The 18,720-nt window shown below is 48.6% G+C and overlaps 1 protein-coding gene across 1 annotated transcript in view; it reads left to right on the top strand.

The window, feature by feature from the left end:
* The window catches only part of FANCD2 (FA complementation group D2), a 909,275-nt gene that overhangs the window by 361,173 nt on the left and 529,382 nt on the right, over positions 1–18,720 (top strand). The window contains exon 26 of the mRNA XM_078661284.1: positions 13,923–14,031. Within this exon, the coding sequence (XP_078517410.1) occupies positions 13,923–14,031 (109 nt within the window). The remainder of the gene's footprint in view (positions 1–13,922; positions 14,032–18,720) is intronic.

The following is an 18,720-nucleotide window of genomic DNA, read 5'->3' as shown; positions in this document are numbered from 1 at the left end:
GAAACCTTTCTGTAGCAGTGCCCCATGGTGGTAGTTAGAGTGGCTGAGAGGGAGAGTTAAAGAGCACTTCATAGAAGTTGAGTGTCATCAAAGTTTGGAGTCTAATGTGATGAAATGTTCTATTGATGTTGATTACTGATACAAGTTAACCCTGTAGAAAATAATACTACTGATTTCATGTCAACTGCATATACTGAGCTGTAGCTTTCCAAAGACTTAAGACTAATGCTATTTCTCCTGACGGAATGTATATTACTAAACCGTGAATACTAAGAATAAGAGAGCAAATACTATTTTTATAAACAAGTACTTATTTTTCCAACATTGGTGTAGCGTCATTATTGTGTGCTATTGCGTGAATTTATTGCTGGGTGGTTTGCAACCTTCACACTTTTGCCTCTAGTATTGTGTCTTACCCTAGGCCAGGCTACCCTAGGTGACCTGACATCCCAGGTTCCAACACTTGCCATTTAGAGAATCAGCCGCCATAGCATACCACAACAAGAGAAAGGTGGACTTAGTGACTTAAAATGTAGGCTCGCCGTCACACAGAACATACAAACCATTCTACCAATGGGGATAGCCCCTTTTCTTACGTTTCCACTCTTCACTCTGAGAAAACCAATTCAGAAAAAGTGGTGTGGGGGCAGGATAACCCAACACCTTCTAATTCCGTGTGAACGTGGGCGGTCAGCGGGCTGGAAATGCAGGCAAGGAGGCCGGATATAGTGAGCAATAGTGTTCTTTTATTGCACACGAGGTAGTTCTTACAACCAAAACAGGGGAAACAAATATATGGCTCCAGAAAACGGGGTGTACAGTCTTTGTCCGCCTCCGGGTGTCGTAGGGGCTCGGTGAGGTCCAGGTCTTGGGTGTAGTCGTCTTCTGCGGGGTCGGGGAGGCTCCTCGGAGGGCAGTAAGAGAAAACAAGAAGAAGGAGCCGTTAGTCCCACTTCGTTAGAGGTCTTGTACCGTAACCTTCACCAGGGTGTGGGGATGTAGAAAGGACCGTGAGGAAATGGTGGGGAGGATGAGGAAAGGTAAAGTACAAAGGGTGTTCGATGAGGTTCGTGTGGGGGCAGTCTTTATACAGTGCAGGGTGCTATATAATATATACAGGGTGCCAAACTACTACTAATGACGTGTCTAAGATAGAGGGAGTACGTTTACAGGGGGGCCGTAGTATTTACACAGAGCACCTAGCGTGCTTCAAAGAGGGCAGCTGGTACTCATGTGCTCCGCCGCAACTCTCCGTCGAGTTGCGGCCGCTCTTCAGCCATCTCCGGGGGACTCCACCAGTCTTCGACCACTCCTCTGCTTCTCCACTCCTGTCCTCTCTTTCCGCAGCTCCAGTCGAAATCTCCTGCCACGATACTCCGACTTCTTCTGCCTCTCCTCTTCCGTCTTTTCTGTGTCCTGACGTCGGCAAAGAGGCGGGACTTCAGGGGTCAGGATGAAGTCCTTCCGGTCCGTTGTCTCTCCGGATTGGGTCCTGTAATATAGAGAGGGGCGGGGTTCTCGTTGTCATGGACGCTTTTGTGGTTGTCTCTGACCGCGGTCCCTGGAAGGGTGAGCATCGACGGGGCGGCCATCCGGGCGGGGTGAGTAAGGGACTCACGACCCGTGGGGCAATATCACATCCCCTTCCCCTAGCTGTCCTTCTTGTACGGGTTGGGGACATGGGGTAGCGGGAGAGGTAGTCTGCATTACCCTGGTCTACGCCTTTCCGATGTACTGTGGTGAAACGGTAGGACTGTAAGGACAGAAACCAGCGGAGGACTCGGTCATTGTGCCCTTTGCTCCGGGCCATCCACTCCAGAGGGGCGTGATCCGTGAGAATGGTAAAGTCTCGTCCCTCCAGGTAATATCGGAGGCTCTCCACAGCCCATTTGATGGCCAGGGCTTCTTTTTCCACCACGGCATAGGTTTTTTCACGTGGGAATAGTTTCCTGCTGAGGTAGAGGATGGGTTTCTCGTTCCCCATGGGTAGCATGAAGTGAAAGTTGAATGATCCTGTCTGATACCAAAGGATGTTGCTTCAAATGAGTAATCTATTTGAAGTATCTAATTGTTTGGAAGATATGTACGTAATTGTTACTGGTGCTCCAACCCCTGCATGTGAATAGGTGGCCTCTACATGCTCCCCCCACCCACAAAAAGGGATATAGCATGCCATTTGAAACTGGTGATACATGGTTTGAAAGAAATGATAGCCACTTTTTGACCTGAGCCCAGACTACAGTGTGCCATTCCAAGATAGCTATGAAGAGATCTAGAAATACCAACAGCAGGAGCCCCAGCAGTTGAATGACGGGGAGGGAGAGAGACACTAATCCCCAAGTCCAACACTTGTTGGGCAAATTTGCTTTCCTATGATGCTGTATTGACCCAGCCACAGGATGCGCCACCGACTGAGACCTCACAGAAGAAACAGAGCTATTAATGCCCCTTAAAGACACTAAAGCTATTTGAAACGCAAAATGGAGATGATGAATATCGAGGTCAACTTCCTACTCATGGACTACCTCAAAATGAATAAAAGGGCCGATCAAACGAAATGTACCTCGCTGGGAACTGCCATAGATGTAAAATGGCTATCTGTGCACCACTGTAGAGAAAATGCAGGCAGTGAAAACATATACAAGCCTACTTTGAAGACACACAGGGGAGATTTCAGTAAAATAACATCAGACTAGTGGTAAGTTCAGAGTGAGCTGAAGGCACAGGTTTTGATGTATTTGTGGGGCAGTGGATAACAAATGTACCTAAACTTAGGGGTCTGTTTGACTTTTTTTTCTCAGTGGATTGGGCACACATAGTCCCTGGCTCACAACTGAATTGCCGAGCCCACCTGAGGGCTATTATAGCCAACTTCAACTATCGAAGTAGGAACTTGATCCTTCAAGTATCCTGAAAGCAGGCGTGACAAAATATAAGAACACTACTGTTCAGATTTTCCCAGAAATCTCTTTGACAGTGACAGACACAGCTTTGATGCAGTTAAGCAGACCCTCAGGAAAAAGAACCAAAATTCATAATGTTGTTCCCAGCATGACTAAGGGTCATTGTGCCTTTTCTGAGTCCTCAGGATGCCTTGAACTGACTTGTGGGTTGGCAAACAGTGCCTTGCATAGGCTGCTGGCAGGGAGATCAGAGGATATAAAGGAAAAACAAGGTCTTGAAGGAAAAGAGTTGACGCATTTAGACCTAAGCAATAATCCTGGGTTTCAAGTGAATAAAAGTACAGATCCAGAATGGCCTGTTGTTGCTCTGAATGCAGCAGCTGACTCCTGAGCAGGACAGCCAGGGTTGAATTTGGCCCTGAGGGTGCAAAAGCATTCAGGTAAGGAACTCTCTACAAAAAGGGTTGGCCTCTGAACTATCAGACTCAATGTTCTAGCTGGGTTGTCCATGTTGCGTGTGAAGGGGGAGGTTAAGTTGGATGTGGTTTGGGCATTCCTCTCCCCTTCTCTATGTTGTGACATAGAATGTGGGCAGACTGACATCATTGCTTAAATTGTTTGAGGGAAAAGTAAACTAAACCATGCTGATGGTGTACATACTGGAGGAGTAAAAGTACTATAACTACAACTGTGGAAATGATTTTGGAGATGTTGGCGGGGTGAGGCCGACAAGAGGATTGAAACCCTCCACACAACACAACAGCACAAGTAAACAAAGTTTGATAAACAAATTGTTTAAATTGACCTGTGAGAGTTTTCCCTAAGCTTAGATAGTGTAACGTTGGGGTGAAGGGCGCATTGTTAATTGGGGTTGTCGAGAGTCCACGAAATGATGATGTGGGTTGAAGAGGTAGGTTGACTTTCTTTAAGAGCAACATGTTTCATAGTCACGAATGTGAAACGTGGGCCATTAGCGTGGGGTACATTTAGTCTGGCTGGAGAGAGGCAAGGCAGAGAATCACCTATACATAATTCTGTGAAAGTACAGATACTCACATGTATGATGTTTAAAATCAATGGACTGGGTAACAAAATTAAGATGGTACTAATTCAGAAAATACTGTCTATGCTAGGGCAGCCATATGTACCTTGAGAAAACCCACCGGTGGGGTGCCTCGTCCCTTTTTATAGGGGAGAGAGTTACAGGGTCTAGTATCAGGCTGGGCCCACCTCAGATCCAGTGGAGTTGCAATACTGGTAAAAAGTATGTGATAGTTCAGTTATAAACATCTTGGACAGGTGACTTAGGCCGAACGCAGTGGTGTTTCGGACATTGGATGATGAAAAAATAACATTGGTCAACATCGACCTACACCCAGACCTCTGGTCGTCACACTCTGTCTAATGGGCTCACTGCTTATGGAGTGCCACCTCAGCAATGGTGTTGCTAGGAGGCAGCTTTAACTTGCAATGAACATAGTTACAGACAAATCTTATATACAAGACTCTACAATGGGAACCACACATGTAAAGCTAGTTTTTTTTTTCTGATGATGGGATTGTATGATGTATGGAATTGAACCCATTGGCCAAACCATAGCTACTCCTTTAATGCAAGAGCACACAACTCCTGTTCCGAAATAGATTATTGTTGTCCCTTATGCTCACGCATTACGATTTACTGTTGATAGATATTTAGCAAGCTGGGCATTGGATCACTACAATATTGCGATAATATACTGCATGACAGGAAAAAAAACACGAAACCAGAGTGGTGACTAGATTGTTCTTGGCAGATCCTCTGATGGTGAAAGAAATTAAGGTAACTACGGTCATATACATTTCACGAGCCATGCAGGGGAGGACAAAGCAGTCTATAGATATTGTGAGGGAGATACTGGAGCTGAAGGCAGGCCACCTAGCTAATCTTGAAACTCTTACCTCTTATATAACTGCACTAACTAATGCAGCATGTGCACTACACACACAGGAAAGCTAAGATTGCCTTTTGAAACAGATATTGAAACTGGTTAACTTGTGGCCTGGCTGTGCAGCTGTAATGAAGGTAACTAACGCATCAACAAAATGGGAACAGCAACTGGGGTCAGGGAGGGAGATCTAGCAGTGGCAGAGGGATTTGTGGTTTACTTTGTTTTACCTACAAAACTGTTAAAATGTGAGTAAAGCGAACTGGTTGAGTTTATTTCAGACTGTCCAACTCATTGCCTCACCAAGGACCTGAGACAGGAGGATATCATAACAGTAGAAGAAACACAGACCGCATTGTCACTATGGCAGTCCTTGAAAACTCCTAGCCTAAACGGGCTGCCCTGGGACTTCTACAAAATAGTAGCAAAAATGGACAAACCAATGCAATATATTCCTAGATTCCCCCACAGATGGTGCTCTACCAGCTGATCTGAGAACAACTTCTACAGTGTTAATCCGCAAGTATAGAAAACTGAAGGACTGTGGCCCATATTGACTGATCTCATAGATAGTGAAAAGAAAATCCTGGCCAAGGCACATATCACATGTTAGTAACTGACTTGATATATCATGACCAATCAGAGGTCCACTAGGCCCTGACGAGAACATTTGAGTAACAGATAGCTGTGGCATCTTTAAATGCGAGCAATGGCTTCGTCACTGTGGAGTGGAGTTTTATGTTTAGTTTACTGGGTAAAATTGGCTTTAGACCTTTTATCCTGTCATGAGTTAGCTGCTTTATGGTCACTCACTGGTAAAACTGTGAACAAATGGCATACAGTCTAGTACATTTTATCTTCACAGATTGAAGAGATAGGGATAATCTTTGTTCCCATTGTTTTTGCATTAACAGCCGAACCCCTGGCAGAGCTAATAAGCACACACCCAAATTAAAAGATGGAAATGGGCACCAACATGTAATGAAAGAATCTTGCTAAAACATCTTGTTTTATCTAGCTGACCCTGGTGAAACTTTGGCAAGGTTGAAGCATCTAATTGACAAATATGACCATTATTCAGCACTCTTCATAAATTGGACTAAAGCTTGGCTGTTCCCATTGGGTCTCTTGGAAACCGATGGTACATAGTCATCACCAAATGCCCTTTAGAGTGGAGAATAATGTATATATGACTTAAAAGGCCATAAGCAGATGAAGAATATTCCTTCAATAGGATGGTTCCCCGAAGATAGCCTTGTCTACAAGGCAGTGATTCACATAAGCAGGCGGCATCACTTTCAACCCGCTCAACTGATTATTGTGAATGCATCTACCTTTGCACCCCAAGACAAGCCCGCCTTCAGAATAAATAGATATATTTTGGAAAAGAAGTGCAACACCAACATATTATTTGGGGGCCTTCTACTGAATGCTGCTCCCATTGCAACGATTTATGTGGTTATAGCATTGTGCAAACTTAGCCCCTTATTATCAGCGGCCTAGTAAATGGAATGGCGTTCCCCCATCACTGTATAATTAATGATACCTGGAGTATTACTCTAAGGGAGTGGAAAATCGGGCCCATTACAAGTTGGATCCTGAAGGTCCACTAAGAAATGAGGAATTAACAGGAAAATCAGTGATTCAGGTTTTGTTTCCTCAGTAATTCCTCATATTCACTCTTAAATTCACACAGATATTTCTGTTTTGAACATTTTGGGAAAAGTAAAGCGGTCCTCAATGTTCCTCCGGATCACATAATTCTAGTTGGTCCAGTAACACCACTTTTAATGAGGGCCTTATTAGAGAAATGTGCTAACTGAAACGGGTAACACCCAGGGCGATGAGCACTAAACTAAAGGATGTCACCGGATCGCTCAGCTTCAGAGATTAGGGTACATCATCACTTGGGAACCTATGGGGTAACAATCGTACAGTTTCATTAGCTCTTCTTCAAAGTGAATACAATATGCATGAATCCAAGACTGTTGGATATTTAAACTAAACTACGTGATGGCAGCAGACATGGTAGATGATAGAAAGATGTTGTAAGACTCAGTGTTTTAAAAGGGGGCCACTGGACACAGCTATAAACCGAATGGTGACATTTTTGACTTGCATCACTCTACTGAATAACATACAAGGAGGTGATGACATTGAGAAGCGGATGAGATTGGAAGGCTGCATTTGGCACTAAACCTTCGCTTTCCTGAGTAATATCGGTCAATGCAACATTTAGGCTAATCCAACTCAAAGTTGTTCTACTTCAGGGAACAAATGTACAAGCCAGGGACGCCAATAGAAGATAAAATGTGTACAGGGATGTGGGGAGGTGTGCTTATTCTTTCATGTGTTAAGGAAATGTCCCCTAATAGAAAACTATTGGAGAGTGGTGTTTGGGCAGTGGGCCGGTGCCTGCGGGAACCCTGAAAATGTAGGCCTCCTCCATGGGAACAGATCTAACCGGATACCAGAAAGCACTTGTGAATCAAAGTCTTATTGTAGCAAGAATAACATATTGCCAGAAAATGGAGAAGGCCAATAGTACCATAGAATGATTGACAAATGGATTTGGGGTGTGGACTGGGGATTGGGTGCTGGAATCGCCTGGTCCCAGCAAGATTGAGAACATTCAGAGGACCTGGATGATCAAGATCGGAGTTGGGTATTATAGATGAGTAAGAATAGGATCTTCTATGTAGACTCCTTTACCAGGAGTAAACAGGAGTATACGATGTGTGAGGTAAAGCGACAACTCCTCTGCCTGTTGAGGACACTCTTAATTTTAGAACTTTGTGTGTACAATATATATAAACTGTCTTAAATGCTTTTATTGAGGTTATGTCACTATCCAGCTGACTCACTGACATGATATGTCTGTATTCACTGTCATCTGAAAGAAACACGTTAGTGTTAGATTCCTTACTTTAGAATATCCCCAGGCGTCAGACTGGATCCGGAAAGTTTTCATCAGCAGTACCCCTGCATGTCGGTAGGCGTCGTCTGCGGCTCCGCGTCCGTCGCCGGCATCGTGATCGCCGGGATGACGTCGCTGGAGTACTTAGACGCCGCCCTCGCACGCTGACGTCAGTTCTTCTTTTTTCTGCACCAGCAAGCGCAGATCCGGGAAGAGCGTACCCTTAGTCAATATTTGACTAACCTTTTGGACATTTTTGTCTATCTTTTTCGAGTCGACTCGACTCGTGGTGCCGGTAGGGATGCCCGGGTTCAAGCCGTGTGACGCCTGTCACCGACTGATGTCGGTTACCGACCCCCACCGCCGGTGTCTCTACTGTTTGGGGGCCGACCACGATGACAAGTTGTGCCCCAACTTCCGGGCCTTGACGTCGAAGGCTAGGTGGGAGCGTTTCCGTAAGCTACTTGAGCTCCGGCAGTCGGCTCCACGCTGCTCGAGGTCCCGGTCGAGGAGGAGGTCGAGGGACCTGTTGCGGAGCCGGAATCATCACCGATCATCGGAATCCAAGTCCTCGCACTCGGGTAAGTCGAGGCATGGCAAAAAGAAGTCGAAGGAACACCATCGTTCTCCTACCTCCCCTCGCCGGTCGCGCGACTCGGCCGAGGGTTCAGGTGGCGCCGCCCTCGCGTAGCCCGCGCAGTTGCATCCAGCCCCACACCCTCTGGTCCCTGGGCTCAATGTGACTCCGGAGCAGATCCGAGACTTCCTCGTGGCCATGAGGACTCTTTCCGCTGTCGAGACCCGCCGGCGCGCCTTCGGGCCCCACGGGTCCGACTGGGGTCCTAGCCTCTGTTGCCGGCGGCTTCGGCCTCGGCGCCGCCGGCGACTTCGGTCCCGGCGTCGCAGGACCCCGTGGGATCCAGGCCTGGGTCCCGGTAGACGCCGGTTGACCTCACGACTCCTCCATCAGTGCCGACCCCCTCAGAGCCACCTTCGATGCCATCCTCGGGCGACGCTGGCCCCGGGCTCGGCGCGGACGGGCGCCGATCGGTGCCGTCTCCGACGCCGACTGGTGAGTTGTTCACCTACGCCCCGGCTCCGTCATTTCTGCCTGTTTATGAGGACACAGATGAAGGGGAGGTTAGGAGGGGTCTGATGACCCTCTGGCACAGCAGTGCCAGTTAAGTTAGGACTGGACAGATGAGCTAGGGGAGGCTAGTGGTCTAGACACTTCGCCTGACACTGGTTTTTATCTCTCCTCTTTCTGTGGCTACGTTGGAGGGAGCTACTTATGCTGTGGTGCTGCGCAAGGCGGCCAAGGCCTTGGGCCTTGATCTCCCTGCAGTGTCCATGAGGACTAACCTCCTCACCGAGGTGCTAAACCGCCAGTAAGCTCTTCGGAGCCTCTACTGCAGTTTAATGAGGCCCTCACTGACATTCTGATGGGCACTTGGTCCAAGCCCACCACAGTCCCTCCTGTGGATTGGAACGTGGCCCGGCGCCACCACCCGGCTCCGGGCGACCCCTGATTGCTGTCCGCCCACCACACCCCTGAGAGTCTGGTTATCCAGGCCTCCACATCCCAAACCGCCTTCCCTACCGCACCTCCGGACGGGGACTCCAAGAGGCTGGAACAGTTTGGCAAGAATCTGTTTTCCTCCATCAGTCTAGGGTTGCGGTCCATTAATACTGCATGCCTTTTGGACCGTTACACCCACTCTCTGTGGGATACGGTGGCGGACGTGCTGCCCTAGTGTCCGGAGGAGGCCAGGACACAGCTCGCCCAGGCTCTTGCTGAGGGGTGAAATGCAGCATGGTATTCCATTCGATGTGGACTTGACACCACGGACTCGCTGGGCAGAGCGATTGCAACGACGGTGACGATTCGTCGTCACGCCTGCCTGAGGTCCACAAACTTTTCAGGGGGTGTCCAGAGCACTCTCATGGACATGCCTTTTGATGGCCGTCACCTCTTTGGCAACAAGGCAGATAGCGTGCTGGAGCGCTTTAAGGACTCCAGGGCTACGGTCCTTGGCCTGTTGGGCCAGCGCCAGCAAACTTCTGCTTTTTGCCCCTTTCAAGGCCAAGGAAGGGGCACCCCCGCACGTTCGTCCAGCCACAGGCTGCAGAACCAGCCTCAACGCGGTCGCGAATGTGCATTTCGTCGCGGCGGAACAGGGGGTCAGAGAGCCGGTCAGTCCACATCCGCTCCCGCAGCATCTGCCTCAAAGCCTTCCTAGTCCGAGCTTTCAGGCCCATTCCACGCCAGTGGGAGGCAGAGTTCGCCATCACCTGCTCCACTGGCGTGCCATCACTTCGGACAGGTGGGTGCTGCAAATCGTCTGAAGGGGCTACTCCCTCCCATTCAAGACGACCCCTCCAGCCATGCCATCGCAGTACCACCGCATGTTGGGGGATCACTTGCAACTTCTACAGGAGGAAGTTACGGCCCTCTTGGCCAAGGGGGCCATTGAGCGCATTCCTGGCCCAGAAGTAGGACGGGGTTGTTACTCCCACTACTTTCTGGTTCCCAAGAAGGGCAAAGGGGGCCTACGCCCTATCTTGGAACTCAGGAGCGTCAACTTCTTCCTCCGGAAGGAGTAGTTCAAGATGCTGACGTTAGCTCAGGTTTTGGCTGCCCCAGACCCTGGAGACTGGATGGTAGCGTTGGACTTGCAGGACGCTTATTTCCACATTCCCGTCCTGCCGGCCCACCAGCGTTACCGGAGGTTCACGGTAGGCCACAAGCACTTTCGTGTTTACCGTGCTCCCCTTCGGCTTCACCAGTGCCCCTAGGGTGTTCACGAAGGTGATGGCGGTGGTCGCAGTTCATCTGTGCAGATAAGTGGTTCCAGTCTTTCCCTATCTCGACGACTGGTTGTTGAAGGCGGGCTCGCCCCAAACAGTCGTCTCCCACCTCCAGACTATGGCCGACCTCCTGCATTCGCTGGAGTTCTCCATGAACTTGCCACAGTCACATCTGAGTCCCTCCCAGAAGCTCCTATTCATCAGAGCGGTTCTGGACTTGGGGCAGTTTCGGGTTTACCCTCCCGAGCAGCGGGTTCGGGATATTCAGGCTCTGATTCCGATCTTTCAGCCTTTATCCTGAGTTTCGGTCAGGATGGCCCTACGGCTGCTGGGTCTGATGGCCTCCTTCTGGTACATCACACCAGGTGGCGGATGCGGGCTCTGCAGTGGGACCTGAAGTTCCAATGGGCACAACATCAGGGCAACCTGCCTGACCACGTCCTGATCTCGGAGGGCACTGCAAGACAGTTGCAGTGGTAGCTAACGGACCGCGATTGGGTCAGTGGCAGATCCCTCTCCCTAGCCCAACCGGAGCAGACGGTGGTGACGGATGCTTTCCTCCTGGGATGGGGGGGGGGCACATGGGAGAGGCGAAGATCAGAGGCCTCTGGTTTCCGGCGGAGTCCCAGCTCCATATCAACCTTCTGGAGCTGCAGGCGATCCGACTTGCACTGAAGACATTCCTTCCCTCTGTCCGGGGAAGTGTAGTTCAGGTGTTCACAGACAACACCGCCATGTGGTACTGCAACAAACAAGGCTGAGTGGGGTCGTGGACCCTCTGCCAGGAGGCTCTGTGCCTCTGGCAGTGGCTGGAACATCAGGGCGTGACCCTGGTGGTTCAACACCTGGCAGGCTCTCTGAAGGCCAGGGCGGACGAACTCAGCCGTCGGTGCATGATGGATCACGAGTGGCGTCTGAACTCTGACGTGGCGCAAGGTCTCTTTCAGCAGTGGGGAGAGCCTTGGTTAGATCTATTCGCCACCGAAGAGAACGCGCAATGTAATCAATTCTGCGCATTGGAATTTCCAAGGCGGCACTCACACAGAGACTCTTTTCGTCGCAAGTGGAGTTGCGGTCTGTTATATGCCTTTCCGCCTATACCACTTCTGCCCAGAGTGCTGAAGAACAGGCGCGACCGGGCCCAAGTCATCCTTGTGGCTCCGGATTGGGCATGAAGGTACTGGTATCCTGAGCTACTCAGTCTGTCAATCGATTCCCCGATTCAACTGCCTCTTTAGGAGGACCTTCTGTCGCAGCAACAGGGGACGGTCCTCCACCCGAACCTGTCCAGCCTCCACCTACATGCGTGGAGATTGAGCGGCAACAGTTGATGCCATTTGACTTGCCTCCTGAAGTCTGTGATGTCATTCTGGCAGCCAGGCGTCCCTCCACAAAGACTGTATACACCTGCAGGTGGAACAAATTTGTGGCATGGTGCACAGTAAAGGATGTGGATCCCCTTTCCGCCCCTCTTTCTGAGGTTCTCCTCTTTCTTCTTTCCCTGGTTTCAGCAGGGCTCTGCTCTGGGCACCATCAAGGGATATCTTTCAGCTGTTTCAGCCTTCTTGAGGCTTCCTGATCAGCCTTCTCTTTTCAAGTCCCCTGTTGTAAATAGATTCTTATAAGGCATTACTCACATGTTTCCTCCTGTTCCCTTTGTAATGCCTCAGTGGGACTTGAATCTGGTGTTAACCTATCTGATGTGTGCTCCCTTTGAGCCACTTCATACATGTCCTCTTCGTCTTCTGACTCTCAAGACTGCTTTCCTGGTTGCCATCACCTCTGCCAGAAGAGTGAGTGATCTCCGGGCTCTTTCTTGTAAGCCTCCTTTCCTCTCTGTCCATCTGGACAAGGTTATTCTGAGTACTCGTCCTTCTTTTCACCCAAGGTGGTCACTGCCTCTCACATCGGCCAGACCATTACCTTGCTCACCTTCTTTCCGCCTCCGCATCCTTCAAAAGAGGAAGAGAGGCTCCACCGTCTGGACCCAAAACGTGCGCTTTCCTTTTGCCTAAACTGCACACAGCCGTTCCGGGTGGATGACCAACTTTTTGTTGGCTACGTGGGTGCTAAGAAGGGACGAGCGGTGCACAAACGGACCATCTCTCTGTGGGTCGTTTTGTACATCAAGATCTGTTATTCCTTGGCTAAAAAGGATCCTCCTGAGGGGCTGAGCGCCCATTCCACTCGGGCCACGGCGGCTACTACTGCCTTGTGATGGGGAGTCCCTTTGCAGGACATTTGTCAGGCAGCTACGTGGGCTTCGCTGCACACGTTTGCCAAGCATTACTGCCTGAACAGTCAAGTCCGGAGAGACGGCTTCTTTGGCCGTTCTGTTCTCCAGGATTTTCTGGTGTTTTTGGTTCGCAGACCCACCACCGGGGTTGGTATTGCTGGGGTATCTATTCTAAGGTAAGGAATCTAACACTAATGTGTTTCTTTCAGATGCACAAGTTACTTACCTTTGGTAAAGATATATCTGTAAGAAACATTAGTTAGTGTTAGATTCCTTACCGCCCCACCCATTTCCTCCCCGTTCTGCGAAGCGATATCTAGGGTTAAGGACATCCCTTTCAGGGCCCTAATTTCATGGCACCAGTGTCGGTTTCTTGCATGGCTCTGCGTTCCTGGCGCGGAAAGCTATGTACAGAACGGACGTCAGCACGTGAGGGCGGCGTCTAAGGTACTCCAGCGACGTCATCCCGGCGATCACGATGCCGACGCCGGACGTGGAGCCGCAGACGATGCCTACCGACGCGCAGGGGTACTGCTGACGAAAACTTTCCAGATCCAGTCTGACGCCTGGGGATATTCTAAATTAAGGAATCTGACACTAACTAATGTTTCTTACAGATATATTGTTACCGAAGGTAAGTAACTTGTGCAATGGGTTTATTATTTAATGAAAATCATTAAAATGATTTGTTTGTGTCTGCATGCATGGAAATTATTTTATTTTTGTTTTTCCTCTATGTGCACAAAATTGATGTAAACAACCTGTTCTCCAGTGTAGTGGTCTGAGGACAACCAAGCTCTTTTACTAATTCAGCTCGGTTACAGCTACTGTAGAAGCATCTGGATAACTGAGGCAATTACTCACAAGTACATGGATGTTAAGAGATCATTTTATGCAAGCATAGATCTGCTTGTTCAGCTTTCTGTCGCTCCACTATTGAGTTTGCCAAGAGGGAAACCAGATATTAAACCCAAACACCACAAACCCAGGCGCCATCGTTGTGGGGGTGGGGGGGGGTGGGGGTATGCTGTTAGAAAAAATTGACAAACTATTTACTACTAAAAGGTCAGCAGAAGACGTCAAGATGGTTACATTCAAAATGAGAAATTAGCTTTTTTTCTTCACTGCAGATTGTCAATGCATTCTGCCATCAGCGGGACCCCGAAATGAAAGGGAGTGTGTTGACTCGACTTCAGAATATCACTTGGCTACAGTCTGTGCTGGAAAAATGCCTGGCAGGTGAGGTGAATTTGTTGTTGGTAAAAAGCTTATTGCTTTTTAATCTTATTGTCTTATAGGGAACAATAATTTGCACCTACTGAAGGTATGGTACCAAATGAAAGTTAGTTGGTGTCCGTGAAAATATTGAGTGTACGGGGGCATAGGTTGCTATAATTCAGTTTTTTGACTATGACAGCTTTTTTGTGTTATACGATTTCTTATTTGTTAACTGGCCCTGTTAGTAATGATTTTGGTATTATTTTTGTTAGTATGAGAGGGATTGTATACTTCATTTTGTGCACAGTTATCCCTTCTCCTCCTCCAAGCCACCCCTCCCCCCGTAGTCTGCCTGCCTATCTGTTCTGGCCTTGCCTTACCACTCCTCTTCTCTCTCGTTTCCCCTCTTTCTCCTTTAATTTATTTATCCATCTCCATCTTTTCTGTTACTGTTGGATTTTCCTTCGCTTATACTCACTCTCCCACATTCTTCTTCTGCCTACCCTTTTTCCCCTTTCTTTAGCTTCTCTTGTCCATTTTCTCTATATTCGTGATTTCCTTTCTCTCTTGCCTCCCTCTTTATCTGTTTTCATCCTCCCTCTTTATCTGTTTTCATCCTCCCTCTTTATCTGTTTTCATTCTCCCTCTTTATCTGTTTTCATCCTCCCTCTCTCACTCAAATTCTAACCCTTGTTTTACTGACTGTGGTGTTTTAGCTGGTTGCGCACCATGTATTTAGTAGACTGTCTTTCCCCACTTACTTTGTCTTCCAAATCTCCAGGCCCAGTTCTGGAAAACCTGCATACTGGTACTATTCTAGCCGCTATCTCTGGTTTCCCAAAGTTGCTCTTAGATAGTCTGTCTTGAGTTGAACCTTTGTTCTTGCTGTCTTATGACTTCATTCCACTCCTCTTTTGGGCCTGCTTCCTCCTCCAAATCTTCTCTGTTAAATTAATTCAGGTTTGCGTTGGAATTGTCCTACTGCCTAACTAGCCCATTCTGCCTTCTTCTTGGTTTGAATTTCGCCTCTGATTAAGCAGCCCGGTCCATAACCTTTTTGTCTTTCCTCTTATGTGGATTTGGGTTCTACCTGCTTATTTAACCTTTATTCTTATTTCTGGAAGTATCTTCAGTGCATTGTTGAGAATTGCCTGACAACCTAATCCAATTTTCTTTGACATACAATCCCTTGTTTGGTGGTGTCTGCTTGCAAACCCAGCCACTAAAAACTTCAGAGATACTGATTCTCACTCTTGTAATTTATGCCCTCCCATCTATTGTTTACTCCCACAAACTGCTAGTTGGTTGGTCCTTTCTGCTTTCTGACCTTCCATCTCTTGTTGGACTACATCCACTTCTGTGGCGGGGCTTACCAATATATCTGATAGAGACTACTAGCTGCAGATTCCTTAACGTAGAATTATCCCTAGGCGTGAGGCTGGATCCGGAATTTTTTTTGCCACAGCATCCCTGCGCGCCGGGGGGACGGCACCACGTGACTCTGCCCTGACGTTGTCCGCATACGTGACGTCAGCGAGGTCACATAAGTCCCACCCCGGCACGCCTACGTTAGTTTCCTTCTATTCCGTGTGCAACGCGGATCCGGATTGTGTTCCTGCCTGTTTTCAGGCCTTCTTTTACGCTTTGCGTTGGTAGAACAGTGTGCGAATGCCTTCGGGCTTCAAGTCGTGTACTTCTTGTGCACGTCAGATGTCGGCGACGGACCCTCGCCCGATTTGTATGTGGTGTTTGGGCGAGCACTATGACTCTACGGACTGCGACGCTTGTCAGCACCTCAAACCGAAGTCCCGGCGGGAGCGCCGGATGAAATTGCTGTCAGTCCAGGTCGGTCTCCTCACAGCGTCCGTCCCCTACCTCGGACGCCAGGAGCCACCGATTCCGACTGCAGCATCGTCCATCGGCGTGATCCCAAGGGCGTTCCTCGCCCGCTGGTAGGTCCTACAGTTTGTCTCCGAGGTCTTATCCTTGTTTCACCTCGGGACGTGCACCGTCGCCACCGTATCTGCTGTTTCCTGGCGTCGGGGCGACTAGGGCCCAGATGAAAGCCTACGCACTCCCATGTTTTAAAACCACGTGATAACCTTTAACTACCATTATTTTAATTGACTTTAGGTGTTTTAGTTTACCCTAGCCTGAATGAACGCCATGCATGTGCTTTTTTTCTTGAAGATGTCTTTTGTATCTCTTTGAAGTTTTAGTAAAGTGGGTGCTGTTACAGAGTAGAACAGCCTTGCCAGGAACAGAACGTGTGGGTTGTGCATTTGAAAGAGAGAGAGAGAGAGAGAGAGAAAGAAATAAAAAGAGAGAGAGAGAAAATATGTATTGTTTGGTCTTGATTGGCATTTCTATTTATTGATCTTTTTGTCACAACCATGAACGAAAAGTGTCTTCAGTTTTTAACCATACTCTTACATCTAAATGGTCCCCTAGGGAATGTCTTCATTTGTTTTGCTAGTCCAAGAGCCTCCTGTATGCATTTACACTGATTCTGCTACTGTTGAAATTGCTACAGGAGAATCAAGCACACCTGATTCTAATTGCCCCAGACTGGGCACACATCTTGTACCCTGATCTGTTGACACACATCACACGACAGCCTCTTCTTCTCTTGTGTAGGATGGCCAGGTCATCCACCCCAATCATCAGATGCTGTGGCTGGGGTTGTGGAGATTAGGTTTTCCCAGTTAGAGTCACTGTACTTTTCTTGATGACATCTCCATTAGAGCCGACCACAGTTGCCTGGTTCAGCTTCATACACAGTTCTGTTAGTGGCAATAACCTCAGCGCATTTGAATTAAAAGCTTTTACACTATCTTGTTTTGCATTTTAAGTGCCCTAATATATTATCCTCACATCCCTGTATCACATCCAACCAAGAAAGAGAGATGGCTGCATAGGCTTGACCCCAGACATGTGTTGTCCTACTACATTGAGCACACTCATCAGGACAGTGTGGATAAAAAGCTCTTACTGGGCTCCATCTAAGCTAGATGGGTACGGTGGCGATCAAGCGCACAATTTCACCATAGGTTATCTTCTGAATCAACATCTGCTGAGACCTGTTCATGCAAGACCCTCCAGAGGACATCTGTGTGCATTCTACGGGATCCATGACCACTTCCACTGCTCTCTCCAGAGGCATAATGGTTGCAGATGTCTGCTGGACAGAAACAAGTTCATATTTGTCTACTGAGCACGACTGCCTCACATCTCGAGGGGCACAGTGATGGGTACTTTGCCTGCACTGTGTTGCATGACTTCCTTGGTCACCCAGCACTACTCTATCCCTTCCTGGAAAGTATTGTAGGACTCATTTATGAGGATTCTTCAGGGAGATGTATCCATCTGAAGAAAAAGTTACTTGACATGGGTAATTTAATTTCTGCTTGATACAGAATAGAATTATACCGCAGGTTCTTCACCAGCCACTCTCCTCCACTGTGGAGTTAGTGCAGTGAATAATATGATCCCAAGGTGTGCAAAAACGTTATGTGCTTTTTGTGTCCCTGTGACATCTCTCTTTCCAATCCTCTGCAACCTTATTGGAGAAAAGAAAACATATAGAAACTGACACTAGTGCTCCAGTTGGCACCTAAAACATGCAGTTGTTATTATGTGCGGAGGCAGAGTCATGCTTAGATCTGCAAGGCGTCACCTGTGCTGTGCTGGAGAGCTATTGCTTGGAAAAATCCGAACTGATAGAGACGTCTAGCTGCAGATTTGTTAACTTAGAATAATCCCAGGTGTCAGACTTGATCCGGTATTTCTTTTTTGAGCAGTACCTCTGCCGCCGGCAGGTGGCATAATTTGGCTTCGCGTGGCATCATTGGCACCAGAGGTGCCTATATTTGCTCCACCCAACGCACTAAGATCCGTTCTTTTCTTTCTGCACCAGTCAGCACAGATCTGGTGAAGATCCACCCTCAGTCTTTTTTGACTGGTTCTTTTTTGACATTTTGTCAACAGATTTTTGATACGTTGTCTCCTGATGTGGCATGGATATTCACAGGGAAGGCTAGTTTAAGCCCTGTGGCACCTGTCACCGACAGTTGTCAGTGACGGACCCGCATTTGGTCTGTCTCTGGTGTCTTTAGGAGAGCACAACGCCCAGACATACAAAGATTGCTGTGCCATGCACCCGAAGGCGCAGAGGGAGCTGTGCCTGAAGCTCCTCGCTGCCAGATGTCGATTGACTCTGTGACGCTCCAGGTCTTAAAGAAGGCCCTGAGTTGGATCATGAAGTTGGACCCAATGATCATCGTCCTGCTCTAAGTCGTCAGGCAAGTCGAGTAAGTCCCACAAGAAGTCGTCGAAGAGGTCTTCCAACTTCACCTCACAAACCTTTGGATAAGTTGCGAGGCCATCAGCACTTGAGGCCTAACGCTGCGATGGAGCCGAAACCTGGGCTGTCTCCACGCCTTCTGAATTTCCAGGAGCCGGAGCATCTCCATTTTGGGCTGCCCGACCCCTCTGGAGCACCCTCGGGCAGCACTGGTCTGGGGGGGGCCCCTACTGGTCTTCCGCTGGCGGTGTTGCCCTTGCCTCCAGTCGGGCCCAAGGATCCCGTGACAGATCTGGAGCGGCACCGGTCGGGCGACCTTAACCTTGCCCAGTGCCCGTCCCACTGCCACCAACGCCCAGTGGTGGCACCACCCCCATCATTCCCGAGTCTGATATGGAGCTGGATGG

The sequence above is a fragment of the Lissotriton helveticus genome, chromosome 9 (assembly GCF_964261635.1).
Source record: "Lissotriton helveticus chromosome 9, aLisHel1.1, whole genome shotgun sequence".
In the NCBI taxonomy this organism is placed as follows: Eukaryota; Metazoa; Chordata; class Amphibia; order Caudata; family Salamandridae; genus Lissotriton; species Lissotriton helveticus.
The sequence above is the reverse complement of the archived record's forward strand: the minus strand, read 5'-3'. Positions and strand labels throughout refer to the sequence as shown.